This window comes from Schistocerca piceifrons, chromosome 7 (genome assembly GCF_021461385.2).
Source record: "Schistocerca piceifrons isolate TAMUIC-IGC-003096 chromosome 7, iqSchPice1.1, whole genome shotgun sequence".
NCBI lineage: Eukaryota > Metazoa > Arthropoda > Insecta > Orthoptera > Acrididae > Schistocerca > Schistocerca piceifrons.
Window position 1 is genome coordinate 116,020,160 of NC_060144.1, and position 27,809 is coordinate 116,047,968.

A 27,809-nucleotide genomic window follows, 5' to 3' on the forward strand; every position below is an offset into this window, starting at 1 on the left:
GACCGTAGCGGTCGTGTGGTTCCAGACTGTAGCGCCTTTAACCGCTCGGCCACTCCGGCCGGCAATCACTACTGTTGATGAACTGTGGTACCGTGTTGAAGCTGCATGTGCAGCTGTACCTGTACACGCCATCCAAGCTCTGTTTGAATCAATGCCCAGGCGTATCAAGGCCGTTATTACGGCCAGAGGTGGTTGTTCGCCGGCCGGTGTGGCCGTGCGGTTCTAGGCGCTTGTCTGGAGCCGCGTGACCGCTGCGGTCGCAGGTTCGAATCCTGCCTCGGGCATGGATGTGTTTGATGTCCTTATATTAGTTAGGTTTAAGTAGTTCTAAGTTCTAGGGGACTGATGACCACAGATGTTAAGTCCCATAGTGCTCAGAGCCATTTGAACCATTTTTTTGGTGGTTGTTCTGGGTACTGATTTCTCAGGATATATGCACCGAAATTGCGTCAAAATGTAATCACATGTCAGTTCTAGTATAATATATTTGTCCAATGAATACTCGTTTATCATCTGCATTTCTTCTTGGTGTAGCAATTTTAATGACCAATAGTGTAGATATTCGGTTCGCTATTGATTGACGGAGTTGTTGGATGTCCTCCTCGGTGATATCGTGCCAAATCGTATAAAACTGGTGCGTAAGATCATCAACATCAAAAACTAGTTGGAGGATGCTGCCCACAATGGTCCAAACGTTTGAATAGGGGAGAGATTTGGAGAGATCTGGCTAAGGTAGTGTTTAGCAAGCACAAAGACAAGTAAAAACTATCCTGTTGAAGCAGCATCCGCAACTGAACATTGCACCAGAAGCTCTGATCTCGTATGTAGTACAATACGCCTTGTACGCGTCCACTGTGGCGCTCGGGAGTCACAGCACCAAGTTACGATACCTGAAGATGGCGTATAAGTGCCCGAAACCGGTCGTGTGATGATAAATACTGTAGCGGTATTTTCAGCTTCTGGGACAAAGACAAGTAGCAGAAACTGTCGCCGTTTGCTGGCATGCATTATCTTGCTGAAACGTAAGCCCGGGATGGTTTTCACGACAAAACCGGGCGTAGAATGTCTTCGATGTTCAGTTATTGTATAAGGATTCCGCAGATAACATTCAAAGGGGTCGTGGTAAAAGCTGAAATGGCACCTCAGGCTTTCGGACCGTACGACGAGCGACAGTCAGGTTGCTCTCCCACCGCTCGACGGTACGTAACTACACTTTACGGGGAATATGAAGATACAATACCACTGTGTTGCCCAAGCTTAGTGTCCTGTCTGTGAAATAAAATGATAACAGCTCCGCTTAGTCGGCCGGAGTGGCCGTGCGGTTCTAGGCGCTACAGTCTGGAACCGAGCGACCGCTACGGTCGCAGGTTCGAATCCTGCCTCGGGCATGGATGTGTGTGATGTCCTTAGGTTAGTTAGGTTTAATTAGTTCTAAGTTCTAGGCGACTGATGACCTCAGAAGTTAAGTCGCATAGTGCTCAGAGCCATTTGAACCGTATGGCTCCGCTTACTGATCCGTCATACAAAGAAGATATCCCATCATCGTAGCTACAAACTCCGTGTATTTTCAGTACAATACAGTTGCAACTGCCGTTGCGATCCTTTTACACTCATATCTTCGGTTCGTTGCGTGGCCTTTTCATCGCAACTGCTTTGGCGATTTTCTTTCATCGAGCAGAACGAAACAGATTTGTATATCACGGCACAGTTAATGTTGGTTTCACTGAACCCTTTCGTCCTTGTGATGCGCGACAAAAGGAGTTGTCTGAAGCAGTAGGTTTTGTTTGAAGCTTTTTATCTATTTAGTGTTGTGTTTATTGTCCAATGTCATCCAGTCATGCCGTAAGTATGATTACTGTATTTGAATGCTCATATTAAACGTGTTGTAGTAACAGTCAAGGAACCAGGTTACAATACAATGTGTCTGTTGTATACAGCCTAATCTAGCTTACATTTTGTCCTTTGGCTGACGGCATAAACTGAGACGTTCCAGATTAATGTTACAGATGACTTCAGAGAAAGCAAGAAGGAACGATTTTCGGCAACCAGATTGTTTATCAGAAAACACAAGACATGAACATGTACTACGTAAGAGTAGTCGTTCGCCTAGACAGTAAACAAGCAACAATCAAGAAGGTAATAATATGATTGTAGGCTAAGCATTATTGCACAGATTGGGCTAAATTATTATTATTATTATTACTGTTGTTATTGGATTTTCACGTGCTTGCTAAAAAGTGTAGGTTCTCGTAATTGAGAATTCAGATGGGATAGATAACAGTGTTCGTGAGCAGTCAGCAACCAACCCTGATGAAACTGTCGAAGCAACTCTACATAAATGCACAGGCAATTGATATTATGGAAGTATAATTAGCCTGCTACATTCGAACCAGTTTTTTGGATTCTTTAAAGAAATTAGAAAAGAAGAAATTTATACTAAACTTGCTATGTGGTTTATAACTGTCCACAGGAAACAAGCCGGAGCATGAAAAGAAGAAGAGGCCCACCTAATCATTCATTTGTGTATGTTTGTGTGTGCAGACGTGCACTTTATTGTTCACTGATATTCACGACGACATCCTCGACGAAACCAAGAGCCATGAGATCGGATGATCTTGTGATACACAACGACAGAGTAGTTTTCTCTGAACAGTGGGGTAGTTAGGGTTATATAAACATCCTACTGGCCAGTAGTTAACAGTAGTGTAACAAATAGTTAACAAGTAATTTGCAATTATTAACAATGGGTCTGATGATGAGTATAACGCTACGGTTGTATGGACAACTAACGAATATGTATATTTTGTAGGCATACAGGTGCAGACAGATATTTAATAATTACACATTGAGGTGTGTTCTTTTATTAGTAACATTAAATTTGTACATAATATTTTGATCAAAATAATAATAACAAATAAGTGAGCGTCTTGGCTGATCGTACAAATAGAACAATAATAAATGTAAATGGTAAATGACCTCACTAGTGGATACATCTTAAAATTTTATGTTTCATAAATGTCAATGATTTTGTGTTATGTATTGTATAGTATTGGTTGTAAATCGGAACCTAAGTGTGGGCATTACTGGGCACAGGGTGCACAAACAAAACTTTGTGAGACACACTGGAAGCAACAACGCGAGGTGAGAATGGAATGGACCGGAAGCAAGGGACGCTGTCACTCACAATCAGATTTTGATTTCTCAGATCTGCAAAGATGTGCATATCGAACAGACAGCCGTTAATGTGATAATATGCTTCATTCATTTTTTCCAATGCTTCCAGTAGCTGTTATTAAATGGTAAGTACGCATGGAAAAATGTGATTGTACATATCTAATATGTTTCTTTGATACCAGTTTACAATTAAGCTGTATGAATCTCAAAAATCGAACCATTGTTCTGATGAAGTGGATGCTGAAGCTCGCCAGACACTATATTTTATTTGTATTAAAAAGGGATCGATAGTACTCCCAAAACATTTGAACAGTAGCAATACAAAGAAATAAAATACTTTATTCTTTAGGTATGTACAGAGACAGGTATACTTTTATGTCTTCCACTAGAAATATTTTTTGCGAGAAATAGCCTACATAAAAGTTTTAGTTACAAAACTGTTCTTTCACCACACTTTTCAAGCTACGACTTGACCTGAAAGAAACAATGACTATGATGTATTCAACCATATTTTTTTGATGTTATTCACATTAGGTTTTTCTGTCACACTCCTCTCAGTTTGTTAGTTTATTATTATTATTATTATTATTATTATTATTATTCATCCACATCCTTTGTAGCCAGTTCTCTCAGGATCCTCTTAAACGTTTTTCCTGTGGCCGTCCTTGGCAGTTTGTCCAAGAAGATAACTCCTCCGCGGAGCTTTTTGTGATCAGAAACTTCCTCTGTAACACGTGTAATAGACACATTACTCTCTGTAGATAATTTTTTTAATTTTAACTTTAAGTACTTATTACTGTGAAATGTTTCCATTCTTTTTAATACTTCTGCTGTCCAATGTGTATGTAACACTGTATTTCGAAAGATTAAATACCGAATACCGCAGAGGGGATGGCAAGAAAGACTCTACTGCGAACCATTTCCAAGATTATTGGCGGGATAAATTTCGACCACATTGCTGCATTGTTGGAACAATCTGTTCACCAGGAGAAGACCCTGTATGAAAACTGATTCATGTAAGTTATCAACTGTAATAGGATGAACAGCAGTAAAAAGAAAAGACACATGGTACTGGACGAAATTTTTCTGAAAATCAAATGTAACATTACAGTTTCCCATCAAAGAAAGAAGAAATACTGGTAAATCACAGTAGCAATTGTCGTCCTAGATTGAGAATTCGATAGAGTAAAGTCTGTGAAAAAGAAAAGGAAGGCTGATGAGGTTCTGTTACCGCCGTTGGGATACAGAGTTCCAAAGCGACAATGTTTCACTAGCAGTGGAGTCAATACCCAGATGAGAATTTTCCACTGGTGATGCAATTCTGAATTGATTAATGAGGCCTATGCCAACTGTGCAAATGAATGCCTCTGTCAAAAAGAGTATTAGTAAAAGAAGTCCGTCCGAACAGGCTTCCGAATGCCCAACGGCACCGACCGACCGCCGTGTCATCCTCGGATGATAAGCGTCAATGGATGGGGACATGGGGGTTGGGGGTGGGGGAATGGTGCATGCGGTCAGAAACTTGCTCTCCCAGCTGTTGCCAGTTGTCGTGAACGGAGACGCTACTTCTTAGTCAATTTGCTCATCAGTTGGCCTCACAAGGGCTGAGTGCACACCGCTTGCCAACAGCGCTCGGCAAAATCAGACGGTCACCCATCGAAGTGATACCTAAGCCCGACAGCGTTTAACTTCGGTGATATGACGGAAACCGCTCTTACCACTGCGGCTAGGCTGTTGACAATTATTAGTAAATGGAAGGTAAAAAATATGCCAACACCCCAGTCCTTCGAAGAAGGATGACGAAACACCACCAATCGTTGTTCAGCAGCTATCTATTTGACGCTACTTGGGCGACTTGTACGTTTTTTGTAACGAGAGGAAATGATGACAAAATCACCAACAGACAGTCCACAAGAGCAGAAAATCTCCGACATGGCCAGAAATCGAATCCGGAACCATGCGGCCCAGAGTCAGCTACGCTAACCACTATACAACAATATATGCCCTCTGACCCCCACCCATCTTCCCTTGTCCTGCAGACGGAACTCTCTACTAGTCTTCCCTCCCGGAGAAAACATTTGAGTAGAATTTGTTTAGGCAGCTGAAATGGCACCTAGCTTTACTATGACGAGCGGTTTTATGCAACAATGATATTATGGACACTAACGGACAACATCTGCAGGTCGTTTACTGTGGAATCATGAGTTGGGATATTGGAAGGCTTTGTGAAACTGTGTGGAAGACAACTACCAGAGTAGGAATGCGACACTATTTCAGAACGAAGTTTGGAAACCCCCTTTTAGTTAACGCACGCACCAGAAGGGGAGAAAGCAGCTGAGGTCAGTGATCACGAAACGAAGTGGCCTGCAAAAGTCCCCGTCATCCTACCGAGAAAAGAGCCACAAATGTGTTTCGCTGAGAGTGCAGTAAATTACTCGGCAATAAAAACGCTGCCGACGTGGCGTCCTACGTGCGTTGACTGAAGAAGATAGTTGCTTCCTGATGGGTCCAGTGGCAACGATCAAATCTGGGTTGAAATAAGTAGTCTGCTTGTAACAGGGAAGGGCAGTCCTCAGTTGGTGGTGAAATATTAATGATAATAATACAGTAACAGTAACGACAATAGTAACACCAGGGATAATGGCTCTTGCGGAGTTAGTAGAAGTTGCATAATTGTGACGGTAATAGCAGTAAGGAAGTAACTTGTAATTCTAGTACTTGAAAATGGAATAGCTGACAGGAAGAAAAATGAGAATATATATATATATATATATATATATATATATATATATATATATATATATATATATATATATATATAAAATGCTTATGTTAGTGTGATAGATTGTCTTGTAAAATAAAATTTATTGTATCCTTACACTGTACAAGTAATTTAGTTTAGGACTTACATACCGAGGCGTCAAATCAAGTACTCCATAAATATAAGAAACCAAAATTATTCGTAGCATAAAGATTACAGTGACGACAGAATTCAGTTACTGACTTAGTGAAAGTGTCACATTATGATGTCTGTTGTAGTTTTTTCCATTATTTTTTCCTTTTCAGTTAGGCATGATCCGTTACTGACCACTGGTTTTGTAGTTTCACCTTATTATTACGCACAGAATGTTACCAAAGAAGTATCTATCGTATTGGATTAACGAAGCTCTGTCCTGTTAGTGGGCCATGTGCAGGGGCGTGGAAAGGTCAGCATGAATCACATGAGTAACTTTACCGCACGGATCGGGCAATGTCGTCTCTCCCAGTCTTTGAGTGATTAGTGTCTTCTAGTCCTCCTGTGACGTGTTTGCCGGCGTAAGAAATATTAGTAGATTCATCGTAATTTATTGCAGTTCATGGAGGTGCGGGTTTTGCACATTTTCTGACTGACAAATAGAGGTTCCCAGCGGTGGGATTGACTTTTTAAATCATCTGTACGGTTATTTAGGTTAAGAACTCAGGTATCACACACCGTAGCCATTCATCGTGATGGGCCCTCGTTTGTCAGTAATTGAGGGAAAAAAATTGAGAATTTTGTGTGAAACTCAAAGCCATTAAAAAAGATCCGTTACATGGCTTGGTTGGTTGGTGTAACTGATTAGATAATACCCTCACTTGCAGCAAATTGTGGCTTCGAATCGCGTAAGATCCAGCAATTTTTTTATTTTTGTTCTTACATCTTTATCTAAATGACTTTCATGATCACTTTTATCCAGTTAATTGATTTATATTCAATTTGTTATTTCCGTTCCTTCGTCACATAGTTTTAATCATAATATCAACTTCTTCATTTTCTCTCATTTTTCTTCCTGCCATTCTTTTCCCACTTGAAATCTTTGTTCGTGAGTTTTTAATTAATTTTATGTATTAATTTCGATTTAATTCCTTTTGTTTCATCACCATGTTTTTTCATACACATTATTACCTTCATTTAACCTATTTCTCATTTTGTTCGAATTTCGTTTTACTGATAAACTTTTATTTCACTGAAATCTTCATCTGCGTTATTTCATCGATAGTGCAATAATTATTTAGCTTGTGTTTTAAATGTTTGAAACGATTACCGTGGAAAAAGAATCGCACATCTGGTAACGAAAAATACATTTTCTCACGATTTCACCATCAATATAAATAGATTATTGCGTCTTTTGTTTTTTAATTTACAAATCGGAATTTTTAATTATTTTAATATTACAATAGATAGATATAATTAAATTTATATTCACAAAAATTCCGACTGGAAAAAGAATGATATAAAGGATAAATTAAGCAAATGAAAAAATTCATACTGTGATTAAAATTTTCTAAGAATAGACTAGAAATAAAAAATACGTGTCACTTACGACTTTTTTAATGGTACTGGCCACCACGTAAAATTCTGAAATTTTTTCACCAATTACTCGCAAATGAGGGCCTACCAGGTCGAATGGCTGCAGGGTGTGATACCAGTAATCTTAACCCACATCACCGCACATTTGGTTTCCAAAACTCGCCCCCACCGCTTGTGAGTGATGAATAGAGATGAAATGACTGTCTTAGTAGCTGTTTAACAGAAGTAGATGACTGCACATTAAGAAAATACTTGTAAATAAAAGAGAGCCATCGTGTGTAAGTATACAGTTTAAGAAAATAACGCTACTCACTGCTGACGAAACTGACTAGTTCTTCGGCAGATACGTCCACGCCGGGCTTGACGACGACGTACGCTCGGGGCAGCTCCGTGGTCTCAGGGTTGGGAATCCCCACGACGGCAGCCTCCAGCACCGCCGGGTGCTTCAGCAGGGTTGCCTCGAGATGCGCAGACGGCACCTGCCGTAACAAACAGGTGTAGCTTAGCAGAAACTGTTGTTTACATATTTTGTTCTGCACTGCAGCCTAATGTTAGTTATCCTCTGTCATTCTAACTTCAATAGAAAGATGTGATCTCTTTTGTAAGTGGTTCATTTTTCATAACCTTCTCCACATCGTTTATATATTTAATTGGATACCAATGCAAATGAAAGATCTATTTCTGCAACTAATTTCGGTATGTGACTACAGTCTGATTGACAAAGGCATTTTCCTTCACTACAGTGCAGTGTGTTACATTGTATTTCTGACTGCCAGTCGATATTCGTTGACCAGAAGTAAAAAAATTCTGTCGTAACAATGACAACACTATGTAAAAAACGACGTATACAAAATCTTTGAGTGTTTAAAGGACATAAAAACATATACTTTCTTTCTGGGACAAAAATGTCGCAGTTGCACCGTGTGCCCGCTATCGGCACTGGAATAATATGACGCAGGAAATCCTTTACGCCAACGTTTGCAGTGGTTTTGAACAGCTTCCCATCCAGCACGTTCACACTGGACTCTTATTTGCAACTATGGTGGGAATGTTAACTGTTCATTGCCGCTAGCAGCGTCCTCGTGATGGATAAACAATTACATTATTATTGTTTTATATTAAATTTTCTACCAGTTTTTACGTCTTATTCATGGTTGATTATTTCGTAACTCCTTACGGAGCCGCATCACATTTTTGCCGAGGATCTCACAGAACATTTAGAAAATTTTGGAAATTTGTGGTAAGTTAATGGGGGACCAAACTGCTGAGGTCATCGGTCCCTAGGCTCACACAATACTTAATCTAACTTGAACTAACTTACACTAAGGACAACACAAACACCCATGCTCGAGGGAGGACTCGAGCCTCTAACGGGGGGAGCCGCACGAACCGTGGCAAAGCGCCTAGACCGCGCGGCTACCCCGCGCGGCAGAACATTTAGACAATGTTTTCCCCAGTTGTTGAATATTCGGAGAGACGGTCCAGTAGTGTGGACATCGCGTAATCTTGATTGGCGTACGACACACCGGAAGAACTGGTTGCCCGTTTGCCTGAAGATGCCATTATTTGTGAAAAATCTGGTTGTTTTGAGCACATTAGACATCATAAGTAAGCAGATGCGAGTTGTGCATTATTATTCAGGATCATCTCCAGAACAACTTCATTACGCGGTAGTTTGACCACCGCTTCTGGACATCACTAGCGTCAAAACCTTCATGGATCTTTCTTCCCATAAGAAAGTATCGTGTGATATTTTCTGAACAATCTAAAATTCGTATGCATAGTTTTTTTACGTCCAGTCTGAGATTTATTGGCTGACAATACCCAAGGATAAGAGAATATTGTCCAGTATTTGATGAACGCATCCAAATATTTATGATCAAGTGTTTATGTAAGCAAGAAACTAACAACTGTTACCTTCAGATCTAATAGGTGACTGGGAAATGGCAGTCCGTCTCGTAAGATGTCGACGTTATCTGAAACCGGTAATCCCACCCACTTCATAACCTCGATGGAGACAACATTAAATGAATTACTGAGGTAATATAAATATTCTAAGATTAATGCTGAGTTTGAAGCCAGAAAGTAAACTGAACATAAGAAAAAGGAAAAAATCTGCAGAATGGGCAGAAGAAGAAATTGAGTTCTGGGAGAGAAACTGATCCATGATCAAACCTGCGGTGGCTAAAGATGTTACCATCTTGTAGAGTGGCGAGACTGATAGATTCTTTGAGGCCTGCATAAAATACGGTCTTGTTTGTCATTAGCAGAAGTAATTGATAATATTCTGAAACGTGTAAGTGAAATAGAAGTAGAGACAGTCATTACAGTGGAATTTTGTAGCAGATAGTAGGAAGGTGGAGTGCCATGAGAAACGTAGGACAATAAATTACTTAATAATTGCACAAGGGTTCATAATTAACATCATTATCCACTAAATATTCACTTCTAGGTAAAGGCCACGATCATTACGCGTTAGACAAAGTTATAATGTTACGAGAAGTAGGAGAAATGAGAACAACAAGAAACAGAACAGTGCATCACGAAATAGGTTAACTTAAGAAATTCTGCTACCTAGGCAGAAAAATAACCCATGACGTACGGAGCAAGGAGGATATAAAAAGCAGACTAGCACCGGCAAAAATGGCATTCCTGACCAAGAGAAGTCTGCTAGTATCAAACATAGGTATTAATTTGAGGAAGTAATTTCTGAGAGGGTATGTTTGGAACACAGCATCGTATGGCAGTGGGACATGGACTGTGAGAAAACGGAACAGAATTAAAGCCTTTTAGATGTGGTGCTATAGAAGAATATTGAAAGTTAGATGGACTGATAAGCAAGGAATGATGAGGATCTCCGTAGAATCGACGAGGAAACAAACATACGGAAAACACTGACGAGAGAGGACGGAATGATAGAACATCCGTCATCCTGTACTTACATAATCCCCAAGCTAATGAAATTAAAAGCGTAAATGGAAACCAACCGATAAATATAGTGAACTGGTGGAAGTGGATTTAGCTTGTAGTAGTTATTCGGAGATGAAGAGGCTTGCAAGAGAGAGGTTAGATTGGAGAGCTGCATCAAACTTACCTTCGGGGTGCAGACCTCCGCTATTGCAACAACAACGACAACAGTGTCTTGTATCTCACTTTCTTCACAGACACAATGCTCTTTTCTAGGACCTTTTCATCAAAACCAAGTCTTCCATTCACATTCCCTAATAAAGACGGTACGTTCCAAAAAGCCAAACACAAAAATGCGATTTCTCAGGCGGTCGTATCTCAGGTTCTATTGACCACAGAGGTAAGGGATCAAATGATTTGGATACCCCTTGGCCTAGTTACCATTTGTATACATATCGCAAGAACGGGCATGCTGCACTATCCTACAGTGCATGTTCATAATTTAAACATTACGCATTTCCTCTGATCCAGGCAAATTGAGCAAATCCGTTGTTGCTTTCCGACTTAGGCGGCTTATAAAATCACCATTTTTCATGGGCAGTCCCTGAGAAAACAAAAAAAAAAAAAAAACATGATTCTTGGATACCAAAAGTACCAAAGTACCGATTGTGAGGATGGCCACTTCTATAATTTCTATCCATGGAAACTCGTCGAAATTCTTGCCATGTGTTTTAGGCTGATGTTCTCGAGGAACTTCGAGGTTCAAAGTTGCCGTACTTATCCAGAAAATCGCGAGAACCGGTTTTCAGCCGTTGTTGCAGGGCACACCGCATTATCTAAATAAGCACAGACAATGGCTCAAATTTTAATTATACATTCTTTAGACATTTATCTAGAAGATCCATTTTCCAGTTTCGAAAATATTCATTCGTTATCAAGATGCAGCCGAAACAGTATGATTATTGGATGCCAAACTCACCAGTTATAGCGATGCCTACTTCTGTAATTTCCATTCATTGCATATAATCGAAATTCTACCATTTGTTCTGAAGACCATTTTCTCTGGGAACGCTGAAACGTTCTCCGATATCACTGTCCGCTACAGAGATCCAGGTGTCCAAATTTATCTTACTTACGAAGGTAAAATATGCATATACCATCCAGTCTGAGCCGTAAATGTGGTTTTAACTGAAGTACTGAACACACGGCAGGGGTTCTGGGGACAGTGCAGGGCTCTAAGATCACCAAACTAATTCGCAGTCGCCATTGTACCACCAATAAAACTATATGATGCGCTGCCGCTGAATGATGGGTGTTTCGCGCCTATACAGGCTGTCTTGATCTGGAAATTATTCAATGGTGCCACCTGGCGTCCTAAACACCTTACAAAAAATTATTTTGTCATATGAAATTCTTTTTACTTGCAAATTGAACACCGCATTTTTGGTACCTATGGGTTAGCCTAAAAATGTTGTACATTTTTATATAATGTAATTTAAAGTAAACTTGCCTTACATGGGTATCGATTTTTTATTAACCTCATAGTATGAGTACTTATTTGTTGTTCATATTTGCAAAATATGTAAATACATCTAAGTACATAACTAAACTATTAAAGCTTTACTGATCTACAGAATTCGTTTTATGTAAGAAACACACTCTGCTGTAACAGGAGAAAGAAATGAACCAGCTGCATAATGGTACTGTAGCAGCCCAAAAAGGCTAATATGCTCCTCTTTAAAAGATTCTGACAGGAGTGTGGGGAACAAGCTGCCTCAATCCTCATTTCGCCTTCGTCACCAAAAACTGTGGCATGTGACCATATTCTCGGTATTTTGTGCTGCAAGAGGGTAACAGAGAGACAACGACGATAGAAGAGAGAGAAAACAGAGCTATTGTGTGTGTGTGTGTGTGTGAGAGAGAGAGAGAGAGAGAGGAGACAATGATTGTCAGAGAGACAATGTGGCAGTCAAGAAGAAAGAGCGAAGGACGAGGACAATAACAGTGAGAACGAAAGAGCAGGAAAGAGGGATAAGGAAGAGCGAAAGAAAGGGATGAAGAGAGAGACAGGTGGGGGGGGGGGGGAGGAGAGAGGAGAAAGAGTCAATGCAAGAAAAAGGAGACAGTGGAAGGGAGACATATACAGACAGTGGCAGCGAGGTTTTTGGAAGTGTATATCGAAAGGATAGATAATGGGAAATGGAGGTGGTGTACCTGTCGCAGAAGACAAGGAACTTAAATTCACCGAGATAGAAAATGAAGCTTATACGAGATTGTTTGGGCAAGACTCAGGGGTGGGCATAAAATGGTAATTGGAGCACTCTATCCCTCACCAGACCCATCTCCTGATGTAACTGGAGACTCTAGAGGAAACCTCAGTTCGCTTGTACGTAAGTTCCACAATCATACTGTAGTCATTGTTGAAGACTTTTCTCATCCAACAATAAACTGAGAAATTACAGTTTTGTTAGTGGCTGGCGTCACTCTGTGAAACATTATTTAATATCTTCTCTAAAAACTACCTAGAACAGATAGTTCGGAACCCCACTCATGATGGAAATATATTGGATCTAGTGACAACAAATAGACCTGACTTCTTTGAGGATATCACATCGAAACTGGTATCAGTAACCATGACGCAGTTGTGGCAACAGTGATTACCATAGGGCAGTTAAAACAAGTAGAAAGCTACGTATATACGTTCTGTAAAAAAGATAAAAAAGATTTAGTGTCGTATCTAAAAGAGGAACTTCATCTCTCAGCACAAGACAGGAGCATGTAGAGGAACCATAACTCAAGTTTAGAAGAATACTTGACAATGTACCAGATACGTATGTACACAGAATAACAGTTAATAATGAGAGGGACCCTCCAAAGTAAACAGTCACCGTAGAGAAACTTCTAAAGATATAGAGACTACTGCATAATAAGAAAAAAACAAAGCACAGGACTACAAATAGAGAGATGCCGAATGAAACGCATTTGCTGTCAAGAAAGCAATACATGAAGCTTTCACTGATTACTGTAGCAGAATGTTGTGAAATGATCTTTCATAAAACCCAGAGAAGTTCTGGTTGTAAGTAAAATCTGTTAGTGTAACTGACGTTAGTGTCCAGCCACTCGCGAATGAGATAAGAACTGAGACTGAGGGTAGAAAAGTAAAAATCTAAATGCTCAACCCCGTTTTGAAGCGTGCCTTAACAAAGGAAATCCCGGAAAAATTGCCCCAATGTAATCCTCGTACCACTGAAAAGACGAGTGAAGTCAGTGTTAGTCTGAATGGAGTTGAGAAACAACAGAAATCGTTAAAAGTGAACAAAGCTCCAGGGCGCGATGTAATCCCTATCAGATCTTATGTTGAATTTGTTACTGAGTTAGCCCCTGTGTTATTTATAATCTATTGTAGACCACTCAAACAAAAAATCGCGTCCAGAAGTTGAAGAAAGGGCGAGCTATAATCGTTTACAAGAAGGATCCACAAAACTACAGTCCAATGTCCCGGACATCGATTTTTGAAGAATCTTAGAACGTTTCCTGAGCTCAAATATAAAGAGCGGTATCCAACAAAATTACGCCCTCCAGCGCAACCTGCACGGATTCCCTACTGATAAGTGTGTGTGTGTGTTCACTTTAATCGTTCTCGTCGTATTTTTAATTTACCTGTCTTGCATATGGGGACACCAACCTACATTTTAGCGACTCAGTGAGGTTTGCTGCCGGCCAGAGTGGCCGAGCGGTTCTAGGCGGTACCGTCTGGAACCGCGCGACCGCTGTGGTCGCAGGTTCGAATCCTGCCTCAGGCATGGATGTGTGTGACGTCCTTAGGTTAGTTAGGTTTAAGTAGTTCTAAGTTCTAGGGGACTGATGACCTCAGAAGTTAAGTCCCATTGTGCTCAGAGCCATTTGAACCATTTTTTTTTTTTTTTTTTGAGGTTTATGGGCCACAGTTTTTACTCCATACTGTCGTGGCTGCCACATCTTAGAGGCCTGAAAGCCAGAACCCTGAAGGCACTGAATGTCTTAGAGTGCCTTAGCCACAGGTCTTGGAGAGCAGACAGGGCTCGTCTCCTCCAGTTTTATACGGCCTTCGTGCGCTCGCAGCTGGATTATGGGTGGACGGCGTATGGGTCAGCGAGGCCATTGCCATGTCACTGTCTGCGCGGCCCCTCTCGCCGGAGGTTCGAGTCCTCCCTCGGGCGTGGGATTGCGTGTTGCTCTTAGCATAAGTTAGTTTAAGTAGTGTGTAAGTCTAGGGACCGACGACCTAAGCAGTTTGGTTCCCCAGAAATTCACACACAATTGAACATTTTTGAGCGACGCCCTCTTATTTGCAGATCATTGACGCTGTGCACCTTGAGGGGATCCGGCTGGCCATGGGCGCTTGTCAGGCCACCCCTAGTCCCAGCCTCTGTGCTGTGGCGGCGGAACCGCCACTTAGCATCTGACGCCAGCCCCTCATGGTGCACCACGCTTGTAAGTTCCTTGCAAATCCTACTTCATCTGCACACCATACTGTTGCTCGTCCGCCTCTGTAGGCCTTTTTTCCCACCGTCCAAAAGCCACAATGCCATCTGGGATACGCGAGCAGAGTGTCCTGGGGTCACTTGGCGTGGAGCCAGTACAGCCCCAAATGCAGGGTTTTAACCGTCTGCCACCCTGATTACTGGAGAGGCCCAGAGTGATTTTAGATCTGGTGCAGAACAGGAGAGATAGTACTACAACTTCCGTTTTTAATGCGATATTTTCTGACATTCTATCTGAGCATCACGACTATGTCGCTGATTTTACGAATGGGTTGCAACATGGGGATTCTATTTGTTGCTCTGTTGCTTCACGGATCGTGTCCTCAAGGTCCGACTGCCTCTAGCCCTTACTGTTTTTGGTGAAGAACCTTATGCAATCTTGCGGGCAGTGGAGCACATTTTTCTTGTCTGTTCCGATTCTCTGAATGTCCTTCTCTCTCTGAAACGTTTGGACCCAACAGATAAAGTAGTCCAGACTATCTTCTGCCTACAACGGCTGGGGAAGGAGGTGTCTGTCTGCTGGGCACCAGGGCAGTTGGGAATTGTGGGGAAGGAAGTGGCGGATCTAGCAGCAAAGGAGGCGTGCCTTGATCCTCAGGTATTTCAGTGTGCCATCCCCCTGCGTGCTATGACCTCGCTGTTGAGCTCGTCGGTGGGTGGATGAGTGGCTGGAAGTAACCGACAACAAGATCCGTGGAGTAAAGCTCACAACTCGGCCTTGGTGTACCTCCTTCCAGCCAAGTTGGCGAGGCAAGGTCCTCGTCGCACGCCTTCGCATGGGCCACAGCCCTATGACGCATGGCTTTTTGCTCCGGCGACAGGACGCTCCAGTGTGCGCCACATTTTATTAGACTGCATTTTATTTTCCGACAAGCGGGACGAAGCTGATTTGCCGACGGATCTGCAGTCTATTCTAGATAATGATCAAACGAAAGTGGTTCGAGTTTTGTGAATTGTTCACCGTTTTTATTAAGAATTTATGGTTCTAATATGTTCACTGGGTGATTTGTTCGCCCATATATTAAGTAAGTGGCCAGCCACTGAAATTTTTCTATTCCTTCCTTTAGATTCTTTGTCGTTTTACTTGTGTTTTAATCTCCTATATAGAATCTTTTATTCTTTCCTGTTGTCTAACAAGTATGGTCACATTTTATTATCTTTCTCCACATTCGTTACTTTTAATATGAATAAGGGCGCTGATAACGTCACCGTTGAGGGCCCGTAAGCACCAAACGCGCGCGCGCGCGCGCACACACACACACACACACACACACACACACACACACACACACACACACACACACGCACGCACGCACTGCACAGATTCCGAAAACATCGATCATGTAAAACCTAACTCACACTCTTTTTACATGAAATACTGAAAGCTTTGATGCAGTATTTCTTAATTATCGCAAGGCACTTGACTCAGTACCACATCTACGCTTATTGTAAGAAGCACGATGGTGTTGGGTATCAAGCGGCTGGACTGAAGATTTTATGGTACAGAAGACGCAGCATGTTATCTTGGATGAAGAGTCATCGTCAGACGTAGGGTTAACTTAGTGTTTACCTCAGTGTGGTGTGTTGGAACCCTTGCTGTTCATGGTGTATATTAATATCCCTGCAGAAAATGCAAATAGTAACTTCGGACTTTCGCAGAAGTTACATAAATCTACAATAAGCTCTTGATAAAGTTTCGAAGTGGTGCAAAGTTTGGCAACTCACTTTAAATGTTCAGAAATGTGAAACTGTGCACTTCACAAAACGAAAGAACGTAGTGTCCAGTGACTATAATATCAGTGAATCACTGTTGGAATCGCTCAACTGACTCTGTAAGGACTTAAATATCTTCGACATTTCGCGGCCCTGTCAGCAACTGTGTAAATATTAATTTTAATTTTAATAATTAACAGCCTCAGTTCCACCGTTTACCTAGAATTTACCTAGGTTTCTGTCGGGATAACCCAACCTTCTTCAGAATAACAGTAACTACTGTTTGTGCTTAGTGGACTTCGTCTAGCTAAAACTACAAATCCATAAATCATCGTCAGACTGTAAAAGTTATCTGGAACCGCCTCGTCCCCACTTCGCGACCGCGATGCGGCAGCTACGAGTGCTGTACTGGAACTGACCGTAGCGTCATGAGGCCCGCCTAGGCGCACACAGTACCTTGTGCCTGCGTACAAACTGTATGATAGTTACTTGCTGGGACAAGACGTGAACTAAACTCCTGACCTTGAATTTACTAGTGAAGTGAAATAAAATGTATAGCTGAGGAAAAGGGCATATATGTTACCCTGTGCAGAACGTACTTACATCGACTGTCTTCACATTTATGAAGTATTCATTGGTCACGATTTGAGGAAGACATCATGTGCTTACAAGGTACGGCCTAACTAGGAAAATTTATGTGCTTAAGCACGAAGTTTTATCACATAAAACGAACTTAGGAGTGGGAAGGATACTATAAAGCCAACATCGTCATTATTACGACTAGGTCTAGAAATTTTTCAGACGTAATTGTTAAGCACTTGCTTAGTTGTGGTTACAACGCATGAACATCCTATTGACGTAGCACACAAATGCTCACGATTGAACTTATGAACAAGTCTGTATCTAATCTGTAACATCCGGCAATACTGGCCATATAAAATAGATGGTCATTATTCAATATTTGTATATTTGACCTTCAATATTAGTATATTTGACCTTTCAGGTAGTTTTAGCTTGACGATGTCCACTGTGGACAAACGGTAGTTACTGTTGTTCTTAAGAACGTTGGGTTATCCCGACTAAAACCTAGGTAAATGCTAGGTAAACGGTGCAACTGAGGCTGTTAATTATTAAAATTAAAATTAAGACTTCGTAAGGACATGAAATGGAATGATCATATAGGCCCAGAATTGTAGAATGCTGGGGAAGTGCAATCAGTCTTCAAAGGAGATCGGTTACAAACCACTCGTGCCCTCATTCTATAATTCTGCTCAAGTGTGTGGGACCCGCACCAGATATGACTAACTGGAGATACTGAGCGTATACAGAGAACGACAGCACGAATGGTAACAAGCTTGTCTGACCAGTGAGAGTTTGTAACAGTGATGCTGAAGGAGCTGAACTGGTTGACTCTCAAAGATAGACGAAAACCATCCCGAGAAAGCCTAATTACAGAGATTCAGGAACCGGCTTCATACGATTACACTAGGAATATACCACAGTCCCCTAACTATCGCCCACACAGGGATCATGAGGATAAGATTAGACTAACCACAGCACGCAGAGACACATTTAAACAGTTATTCTTACCATACTCCATACGTGAGTAGAAGGGAGACAGACCGTAGTAAGTGGTACAGTGGGATGTGTGTTCAAGTGTGTGTGAAATCTTACGGGACTTAACTGCTAAGGTCATCAGTTGCTAAGCTTACACACTACTTAACCTAAATTATCCTAAGGACAAACACACACACCCATGCCCGAGGGAGGACTCGAACCTCCGCCGGGACCAGCCGCATAGTCCATGGCTGCAGCGCTACAGACCGCTCGGCTAAACCCGCGCGGCCACATTGGGGTGTGCTCAATGTCATGCGTGTCACTGAGAGTCGAAAAGTGTATAGATGTAGGCCTACATGTCGACGTAGATGAGACGGATTTGCTGAAAAAGAAGGCTTTGCTACAAAAACTGGCTGGATAGAAGTATTTAGAAAGTCCTGTGTTAAAAGAGCACGAATACGTTCGCATGCTACGATTTTTGGTGACGAAGGCGGAATGAGGGTTTAGGCAGCTGGTTGCCCACTTTTCTGTCTTTTAAAGTGGAGCATATTTTTGTGTTCCGACAGAAGTGTTTCTAAGCTAGTGATTTCTTAGTTAACACCCTCTACATATTTGCACGATACGAAGTAATCAAGATCATCATGCAGTGAGATATCATTGGGTTATATACAGAGTGTTTCAAAAATGACCAGTATATATTTGAAACGGCAATAAAAACTAAACGAGCAGCGATAGAAATACACCGTTTGTTGCAATATGCTTGGGACAACAGTACATTTTCAGGCGGACAAACTTTCGAAATTATAGTAGTTACAATTTTCAACAACAGATGGCGCTGCAAGTGATGTGAAAGATATAGAAGACAACGCAGTCTGTGGGTGCGCCATTCTGTACGTCGTCTTTCTGCTGTAAGCGTGTGCTGTTCACAACGTGCAAGTGTGCTGTAGACAACATGGTTTATTCCTTAGAACAGAGGATTTTTCTGGTGTTGGAATTCCACCGCCTAGAACACAGTGTTGTTGCAACAAGACGAAGTTTTCAACGGAGGTTTAATGTAACCAAAGGACCGAAAAGCGATACAATAAAGGATCTGTTTGAAACATTTCAGCGGACTGGGAACGTGACGGATGAACGTGCTGGAAAGGTAGGGCGACCGCGTACGGCAACCACAGAGGGCAACGCGCAGCTAGTGCAGCAGGTGATCCAACAGCGGCCTCGGGTTTCCGTTCGCCGTGTTGCAGCTGCGGTCCAAATGACGCCAACGTCCACGTATCGTCTCATGCGCCAGAGTTTACACCTCTATCCATACAAAATTCAAATGCGGCAACCCCTCAGCCCCGCTACCATTGCTGCACGAGAGACATTCGCTAACGACATAGTGCACAGGATTGATGACGGCGATATGCATGTGGGCAGCATTTGGTTTACTGACGAAGCTTATTTTTACCTGGACGGCTTCGTCAATAAACAGAACTGGCGCATATGGGGAACCGAAAAGCCCCATGTTGCAGTCCCATCGTCCCTGCATCCTCAAAAAGTACTGGTCTGGGCCGCCATTTCTTCCAAAGGAATCATTGGCCCATTTTTCAGATCCGAAACGATTACTGCATCACGCTATCTGGACATTCTTCGTGAATTTGTGGCAGTACAAACTGCCTTAGACGACACTGCGAACACCTCGCGGTTTATGCAAGATGGTGCCCAGCCACATCGCACGGCCGACGTCTTTAATTTCCTGAATGAATATTTCGATGATCGTGTGATTGCTTTGGGCTATCCGAAACATACAGGAGGCGGCGTGGATTGGCCTCCCTATTCGCCAGACATGAACCCCTGTGACTTCTTTCTGTGGGGACACTTGAAAGACCAGGTGTACCGCCAGAATCCAGAAACAATTGAACAGCTGAAGCAGTACATCTCATCTGCATGTGAAGCCATTCCGCCAGACACGTTGTCAAAGGTTTCGGGTAATTTCATTCAGAGACTACGCCATATTATTGCTACGCATGGTGGATATGTGGAAAATATCGTACTGTAGAGTTTCCCAGACCGCAGCGCCATCTGTTGTTGAAAATTGTAACTACTGTAATTTCGAAAGTTTGTCTGCCTGAAAATGTACTGTTGTCCCAAGCATATTGCAACAAACGGTGTATTTCTATCGCTGCTCGTTTAGTGTTTATTGCCGTTTCAAATATACCGGTCGTTTTTGAAACACCCTGTATGTGCACAACATCGTACGTGTAACGACCCATCCGTGTGGCCCAGTCGATGTTGAACATTATCTGTCTAATATAGCGTGCTGCGCACTGTTGTTAAATTAATCGCGTACCTGTGTAGGCACTCCGTATGAGCGTATTCTGGTTAGTGGCGACGATGTGGCACCGTGTCGAGAGCTTTTCGGCGATCTAGGAAAACGGAATCTACTTCCTGAAATCGCTCTTACGTAACAGCATCCACACCCACCACCAATAAAAAAATTCTCATGTGTATGTGAATACCTAAGGGACCCAACTGTTGAGGTCATCGATCCATAGACTTACACACAACTTAAACTTAGGCTAACTTATGCTAAGAACAACACACACACCCACTCCCGAGGGAAGACTCGAGCCACCAGTGGGAGGGGCCGTGCAATCCGTGACATGGCGCCTCCAACCGCGCGGCCACTCCGCGCGGCCCACTGCCAGTACTCACGTGTTCCCCCTTGTACTTGATGAAGTCTTTGATGCGGTCTGTGACGTAGAAGAGACCAGATGCGTCGTAGTAGCCGACGTCGCCGGTGTGGAACCAGCCATCCGCGTCGATGGCGGCAGCGGTGGCGGCGGGGTCGTTGTAATAGCCGCGGGTCACCATCGGACCGCGGAAGCACAGCTCCCCCTCCTTACCCGGTCCCAGCGCCTCCCCCGTCTGCGTGTCCACCACCTGTCCTCAAATAAAGCACGATTAGATGTTAGCCTGCTTCATTCAAAAAAATGGTTCAAAATGGCTCTGAGCACTATGGGACTTAACATCTGTGGTCATCAGTCCCCTAGAACTTAGAACTACTTAAACCTAAGTAACCTAAGGACATCACACACATCCATGCCCGAGGCAGGATTCGAACCTGCGACCGTAGCAGTCGCGCGGTTCCGGACTGAGCACCTAGAACCGCGAGACCACCGCGGCCGGCTTGCTTCATTCCGTCTGTAGTAGTTACAGGAGTGTATTTTAATATATTTTTCCCTTTCGGCCCGGCGTTTCTTGCGGCTTTGCCCGCGTAAGCACATTCTAAGTTATCTCTTGCGGGCACCATTCACACTAGGACTCACGTGCATATCAACAAGCATTTGTCTGTCTCTAAGTACGTATAGCCATTTGTCTACTAGAGTAGCTTATCTTTGGGTGGGAACTGCGAGGCGTGTCTTCAGCAAGTCGCCTAAACTTTGGGGTGTGCAGGCTAGTAGATTTGATTGGCAGGCAGAATCAGTTAGCATGTGGGCTCATGCCTAGTGGGCCGGCCGCGGTGGTCTCGCGGTTCTAGGCGCTCAGTCCGGAGCCGCGCGACTGCTACGGTCGCAGGTTCGACTCTTGCCTCGGGCATGGATGTGTGTGATGTCCTTAGGTTAGTTAAGTTTAAGTAGTTCTAAGTTCTAGGGGACTGATGACCATAGATGTCAAGTCCCATAGTGCTCAGAGTCATTTGAACCATTTGAACCATCATGCCTAGTGGACAAACCGGGACATTCTGCACTACCGCTTGCTGCTGCGAACACACTCGTTCTGCCTGCTGGAACCATGACGTTGTCGTGATCTGTTTCGTATAGACGCTTTGTCTTGTGGTAATTCAATGGTCACTTGTGACGACATCGTTCTGGATTGTGGTGAGACGTGTGTTTGGTTGCACTGCCTCTGCGTGATTGCATTTTGTGGCACATCAGATTTATTTAAGCGAGATACTTTGCAACGTATTCAATGCGAGCAGTATCCTTTCTTTGTCTGAGTTCACAGCTTCGCTAAAACACGAAGAAAAATACATTCAACTTAATTCGATCGACCTTATCGAATTGCTTTTCTACCCGTTAAACGGTATTATGGCCGTTAATGTCAATATAGGCTGATTTTCCTTGCCTTTTGAAAAAGTTTTATGGGTGTCCCAGAAACGTTGCAACAAACTTGGAGGGTTTGTAGTGGCGTCTTGAAGAGCGAACGGACGATAGGAACCCGCGCTCGGAAACGTTATTCAACAATGCTACGGAGCGTCGAAATCATAGGTGCAGGTTTCTGCCTTTAGGCCACCCCTTCGGCAGCAAAGTTTCCATGGTGGTGACAGTTGCAGACACCTGTCACCAACCCCATTCTATTTTTTTCTGTATACCGAAAACCACTAGGTATGTTAAAGAATTCCAGAAGAAAAATAAACTGCATATGGAAACCTGTCTCCGAAACCATCAGCCACCAGGGCAACAGAGCATTGCATTTATAGGACACAAAGCCTGTCTACGCAGCAGCTAGCCCCATCTTCTCCACTGGCGATCGCGGCAATCAGTCGCGATCACTGAATAACAAACAACATTGCCAGATGTTCCTCCTACGTTCCGTCAACGCACAAAGCCGCGTTTGCTGTCAATGGGATAGACTAGTGGCGGGCGCCAGCGCCTATAATTTCGACGCACTGTAGCGTCGTTGGATGAAGTTTGCAGACACGGAGTCTTGCAGCTCTCCCACCCCCACCCCACCCCACCCCCTCTTGGTTCGGGAGCTAGAATAGACCTGCAGGCGACTAAAAGTAGTCTCCTACTTTTGGCATAATAAGTTATGGTCACCCGTCAGGACTTGACTTTCTCCTTTTAAAATTATGCAGCAGTGTGGACCATTTTGGGAAGGCATGCTAAGGTACTCCATATAGTTATACAAAAGCCACTGTGGCAGGGTGCTGTAGTGGTTAACATATTTGTTTAGTGAGCAAGATACTTGGGCTTGAATCTCAGCCTTGGTACAACGTTTCACTCGACTCTTTAGTCTGCATATCTGGAAAAGGTCTCTGGAACCAAACTGTTTAATTTGAAATTTTTAATTATTTAGACTAAAGCTGCTAATGATTTTATTGACTGACTGATTTCAGGCTTTGGTCATTTTCGCCAGTCGCCTATCAGAAAGTTTTTATGAGCAGATACACGGAATGCAGATAGTAAAGGCATCAGTAATAACATGTTGCACGCGGTAACTACTGCAGTGGCAGGGATTAGATTTCTCCCAAGGTTTGTCCGTCTGTTGTAAATGGAGTCTCCTATTTTTCAGCCTTGAATATTACAGTCACTTATGTGGTGTGACCTCCACACTTTCCAGATTTTTCAGAAGTGTGTGCTGTTTGGGGACGGATCCCATACGCGGTGCGCCATACATACGTTGTGCACTAAGACCTGCAACAATTATTGTCATGGCTCTGCAACTCCACCCATAATCCAGCTATTTGGGAGTGGTAACCTTGTGCGGTGCATAATCTGCATCCATTGTCTGCTGTCCTGTTTTGCCCCCATAACAATACTGGATTTCTTTGCACCCAGTATCGAGTACAGTAACCAGTCTGCCGTGGAGCGGTCGTCATGTACCCAATTGGCTGTAGCCCCCTGACAACACAGGGAGTGCACTGCTAACGCCTGAGCTGGAAACTCCGCAAGGAGTAGATGCCCATTTTGGGGCATCAGGACTACCAGTAAAGTAGCCTGCCAGGTGGCCTATCCTGCGGCTGTGTGGCACCTGTGGGAAGAGCCCCTGGACGTAGGGGGTTGCATCAGGGCAGATGACAGAAGCAGACCAAGTCATCTTCTGCTGGTGACCTAATAGCCCCAGCAGACTCTAAGAATGGAAAGGTAGACTTCAGTACTGAGAAGCATGAACCCAAATCGTTCCCTTCCCTAGCTTTACATGGGAGGAACGTAGGGTTACAGAAAAAAGAGTGCCACATTCGTCTCAGTATTTTTTAGGCAGTAGAACCTATGGGGACTCCTTTCTGGCTACAAACAATATGTTTTTTGTTGAAAACCTGGAGGACAATTTTGGGGAAATGGTTCCACTGTCCAAAATGCGAAATGGGTCAGCCCTGATGCAGACAGCACCCCCAGTCCAGTCATGAGCATTGCTCGCCTCGATAAGAAGGGTGATATTCCCGTTTTGGTCAAACGTCCTACTGCAGTCTGACGACAAGATATGAGCTAATTTGGAACGACAGGGTGTTCACGTCGTCCGACGCGTTTATAGGGGACCTAAAGATAACAGGGTTGCCCTTTGAGGGTGATTCGTTACCTGAAAATGCCAAGGTGATGGTATACAAATGTGACGTAAAATCATACATCCCTCCCCCCATGTCGTGCTTTAAGTGATGGAAATTTGGGCACATGACTTCCGAGTGCAGTTCCATTATCATGTAGGGACTGCGGACGACCACTGCACCCAAATACTCCATGTGCTGCAATTGTGTAAACTGTGGAGAGCACCACTTCCCCCGTTTGTCAGACTGTGCAGTCCTCCAAAAGGAGACGAAAATTATGGAGTACAACTCGAGACACGTTTACTTACTAATAGGCTAAAAAGAAATATGTCAGGTAGAACCTCATTCGCTTGAAAGCTTCCTGTAGTGTAGCTACAACGACACTGCCCTCGCTCATTTCATTGTGGCACATGGCACATGCTCTGCCAATGATCTCTCAATTTGCTGCTTGGCCTTCTACCGTCTATCCACTGGCGAGCTTACGACGATTTGTGTGGAAGTGACCACTTTCCGCTCTTCCTGTCCCTCTCCCAGCGTCACTCATAAGGACGCTGGCTGATTGGGACACTTTCGCCTCTGCTACCACCGTTGGATTTCCATTGCTCAGTAACATCAATATAGCGATCCAGGATGTTACTACAACCATTGTTTCTGCAGCTGAAGCGGCAATTCCATGTTCCTCAGGTTGCCCCTAATGGAATACAGTGCCTTGGTCGTCCTTGTAAATCACTGCGGCCATTACGGATCGTAGGCGGGCCCCACAATGTATCATTGTGGAGGTCCTCCATGCGAGCCTGTAGCAAGGACTCTACTGTCCTTTGCCAGCTTCACATCAACCATACTTGGTTAACTTACGGCCACCTCCTATGCTGCGAGGACGCACCTCAGTATGGTGTGCTTGAAGCTTGACGGTGGACTTTCAACCTTCCTCACTCTCTACCTATACTGTTATGTAACAACTACACATGAGCTGGATTTTAGTTTTATTCGAGAGGGGTTTTTTATCACCCAATCTAAGGGTGGGTGTCTGGACTTCCCTATCAGGTCTTCGCCCTACCTACATTTTAACTCTTTCTCGGTCCTTCTGGTGCTGTCTTTTCTTCTTTCCACCATCGTTTCTGTTCCTTTTACGTATGGAAGGGGTTGGGTTTAACAGACGTCTGAAAAACGTTGCCTGTCATAGTGTAGCGTCAACACAGGTGATGTTTTGTATAAGGGCATGTTCCGTGGTTAGAGTTTGGACCCTTATTGCGCTTAATAATCCGGTAATCGCGGAAGTATATGAGCACATTTCACATCACAGTGTACTGTGTACAGTATACAAACAGAGTGTACCGGCATTGCAGTGCATCCCATCCGATAATTACCATTTATGAGGAAATGGTTTGTGGACAATAACATTCCTGCAATGAACTGGCCTGCTTGGACCACAAGTCAGTGAAAGACTTGGGATGAATTGTAATATCGACGTCATTCCAGACCCCAGAATCTAACCTTCTCTGTTTTCCACTCTTCAGGAAGAATGGAGTGCCATACCTCTGCCAACACTCAGACACCTCAGTAGATTACGTCTCTCGGAGTTAAGTTGTAGGAATGTACACTGAGGTGACAAAGTCAAGGGACAGCGATATTAGCACATACAGGTCGTCTACATAAGCTATAGAAGGGTAGTGCAATGTCGTAGTTGACATTTGTACTCAGGTGATTTGTGTGAAAAGGTGTCCAACGTGATTGTGGTTCCGCGACGGGGATTAACATACTTTGACCGCAGAATGGTAGTTGAAGCTAGTTGCATGGGGTATTCCATTTCAGATCTCGGTAGGGAATTCGACATTCCGAGATCCACAGTATCAAGAGCGTACCGAGGATACCAAATTTTAGTAATTACCTGTCACTATCGAAAACGCACTGTCTCACGCCTTCACTTAAAGACCGAGAGCAGCGGAGTCTGTTTAGAGCTGTCAGTGCTAAGAGACAAGCAACATTACATGAAATAAACGCAGAAATAAATGTGGGACGTACGACGAACGTATCCGTTAGGACAGTGCGGTGAAATATGGCGTCGTGGGGTTATGGCAGCAGACGACCGACGGAAGTGTCTTTCCTAACAGCACGACATCGCCTGCTGCGCCTGTCCTGGGATCGTGACCACGTTGATTGGATCCTAGAAGACTGGAAAATCGAGGCCTCGTGAGACGGATCCCAATTTCAGTTTGTGAGAGTTGAGTCCTCTGATCCAACTGAACCTATAGTTGACTGGAAATGGTTATGTTCGTCTACCGGAAGACCATTTGCAGCCACTCGTGGTTTTCATGTTCCTAAGCAATGGTACAATTTTTATGATTGACAGTAAGCCATGTCACTGGGACACTATTGTTCGAGATTGGTTTGAAGAACGTTCTGGACAGTTCAAGTGAATTATTTGGCCACCCAGATCACCCGACACGAATTCTACTGAACAGTGACGGAACACAGTCGAGAGGTCAGTTCCTGCTCAACATAATGTACCGGCAACACTTCCGCAGTTATGGTTCAGTATTTCTGAAGGGATCTTCCAAGATCTTTTTGGGTCCATGTCACGTCGACTTGGTGATCTACACAGGGCAAAATGAGATCCGACACAATATTAGGCAGTACCCCGTGACGTATGGCACCTTAGTGTATCCTGGAAAACATTTTGTGTGAGACCTCCTACAGTGTTGATCGACTCACCTTGATCTCCACGGTAGGCTGCGGGCGACCCACGGAACCCAGCGGCGCGGGGTTGTTTCTGGTGTCGCTCAGCGTCATCAGGACTTCCGTCATGCCGTAAACCTGCACCGCCCTCAGCCGGAACTTGGTCTCCAGCTCCAGTAGGGTAGGGCGGTCGATTGGCGACCCTACGAACATGATCGCGCGCAGCGGCTCCAAGTTGGGCTGCGGACTCATCTTGCCGAGCCGCACTCCGGCGTACGGCGACATTAGTGTGCTCAAAACCTGCAGACAGCAGCAGGAACAGCGATTGACAATTGATAAATTGGAAGCTTACTCTTTGCTTATTGTACTTCAGCTCTCCTTGTTAAATGATATTTTTGAAGTTCTCGTTTGAATTGTACAACATGGAAAGAAAGGTTTTCTAGTTTTCTTTACGAGCACCCTTCCGCCCCTACTGTTTCCATTCGCGACTATTGGGTTAAAGCCACTGCTTGTAGTTCACTGTCCCGTGTAGAAACAACCATCTGTACTAAAACCCAACAATTCTCAGTCACTGTTGATTATCCATCTTGAGCTGACTGCAATTTCGGCGAGTAGAATCCATCACAGTCCACAGTACAGTTTGAAATGAACACCTGGGGAGAAGAAACATATTCATATTTTT

General features: G+C 43.5%; 1 protein-coding gene across 1 annotated transcript; it reads right to left on the reverse strand.

Annotated features, from left to right (window-relative positions):
* Positions 1-3,771: 3,771 nt before the first annotated feature.
* LOC124805490 (luciferin 4-monooxygenase-like) lies at positions 3,772-27,412 on the reverse strand. Its single transcript, XM_047266054.1, has 4 exons — positions 27,164-27,412; positions 20,899-21,126; positions 7,818-7,983; positions 3,772-3,899 (listed from the first exon to the last, which is right to left on the reverse strand). Exons 1-4 carry the CDS (start codon positions 27,410-27,412, stop codon positions 3,772-3,774), a joined length of 771 nt encoding a protein of 256 aa, XP_047122010.1.
* Positions 27,413-27,809: the final 397 nt, after the last annotated feature.

Coding starts and splice junctions, on each gene's coding strand:
- LOC124805490 (XM_047266054.1), bottom strand. CDS start 27,412: ATGTCGCCGTACGCCGGAGTGCGGCTCGGCAAGATGAGTCCGCAGCCC. Junction 7,984..20,898: donor TCAAGTACAAGGGGGAACAC/GTGAGTACTGGC, acceptor TTGTTACGGCAG/GTGCCGTCTGCGCATCTCGA. Junction 3,900..7,817: donor ACTAGTCAGTTTCGTCAGCA/GTGAGTAGCGTT, acceptor CACGTGTTACAG/AGGAAGTTTCTGATCACAAA.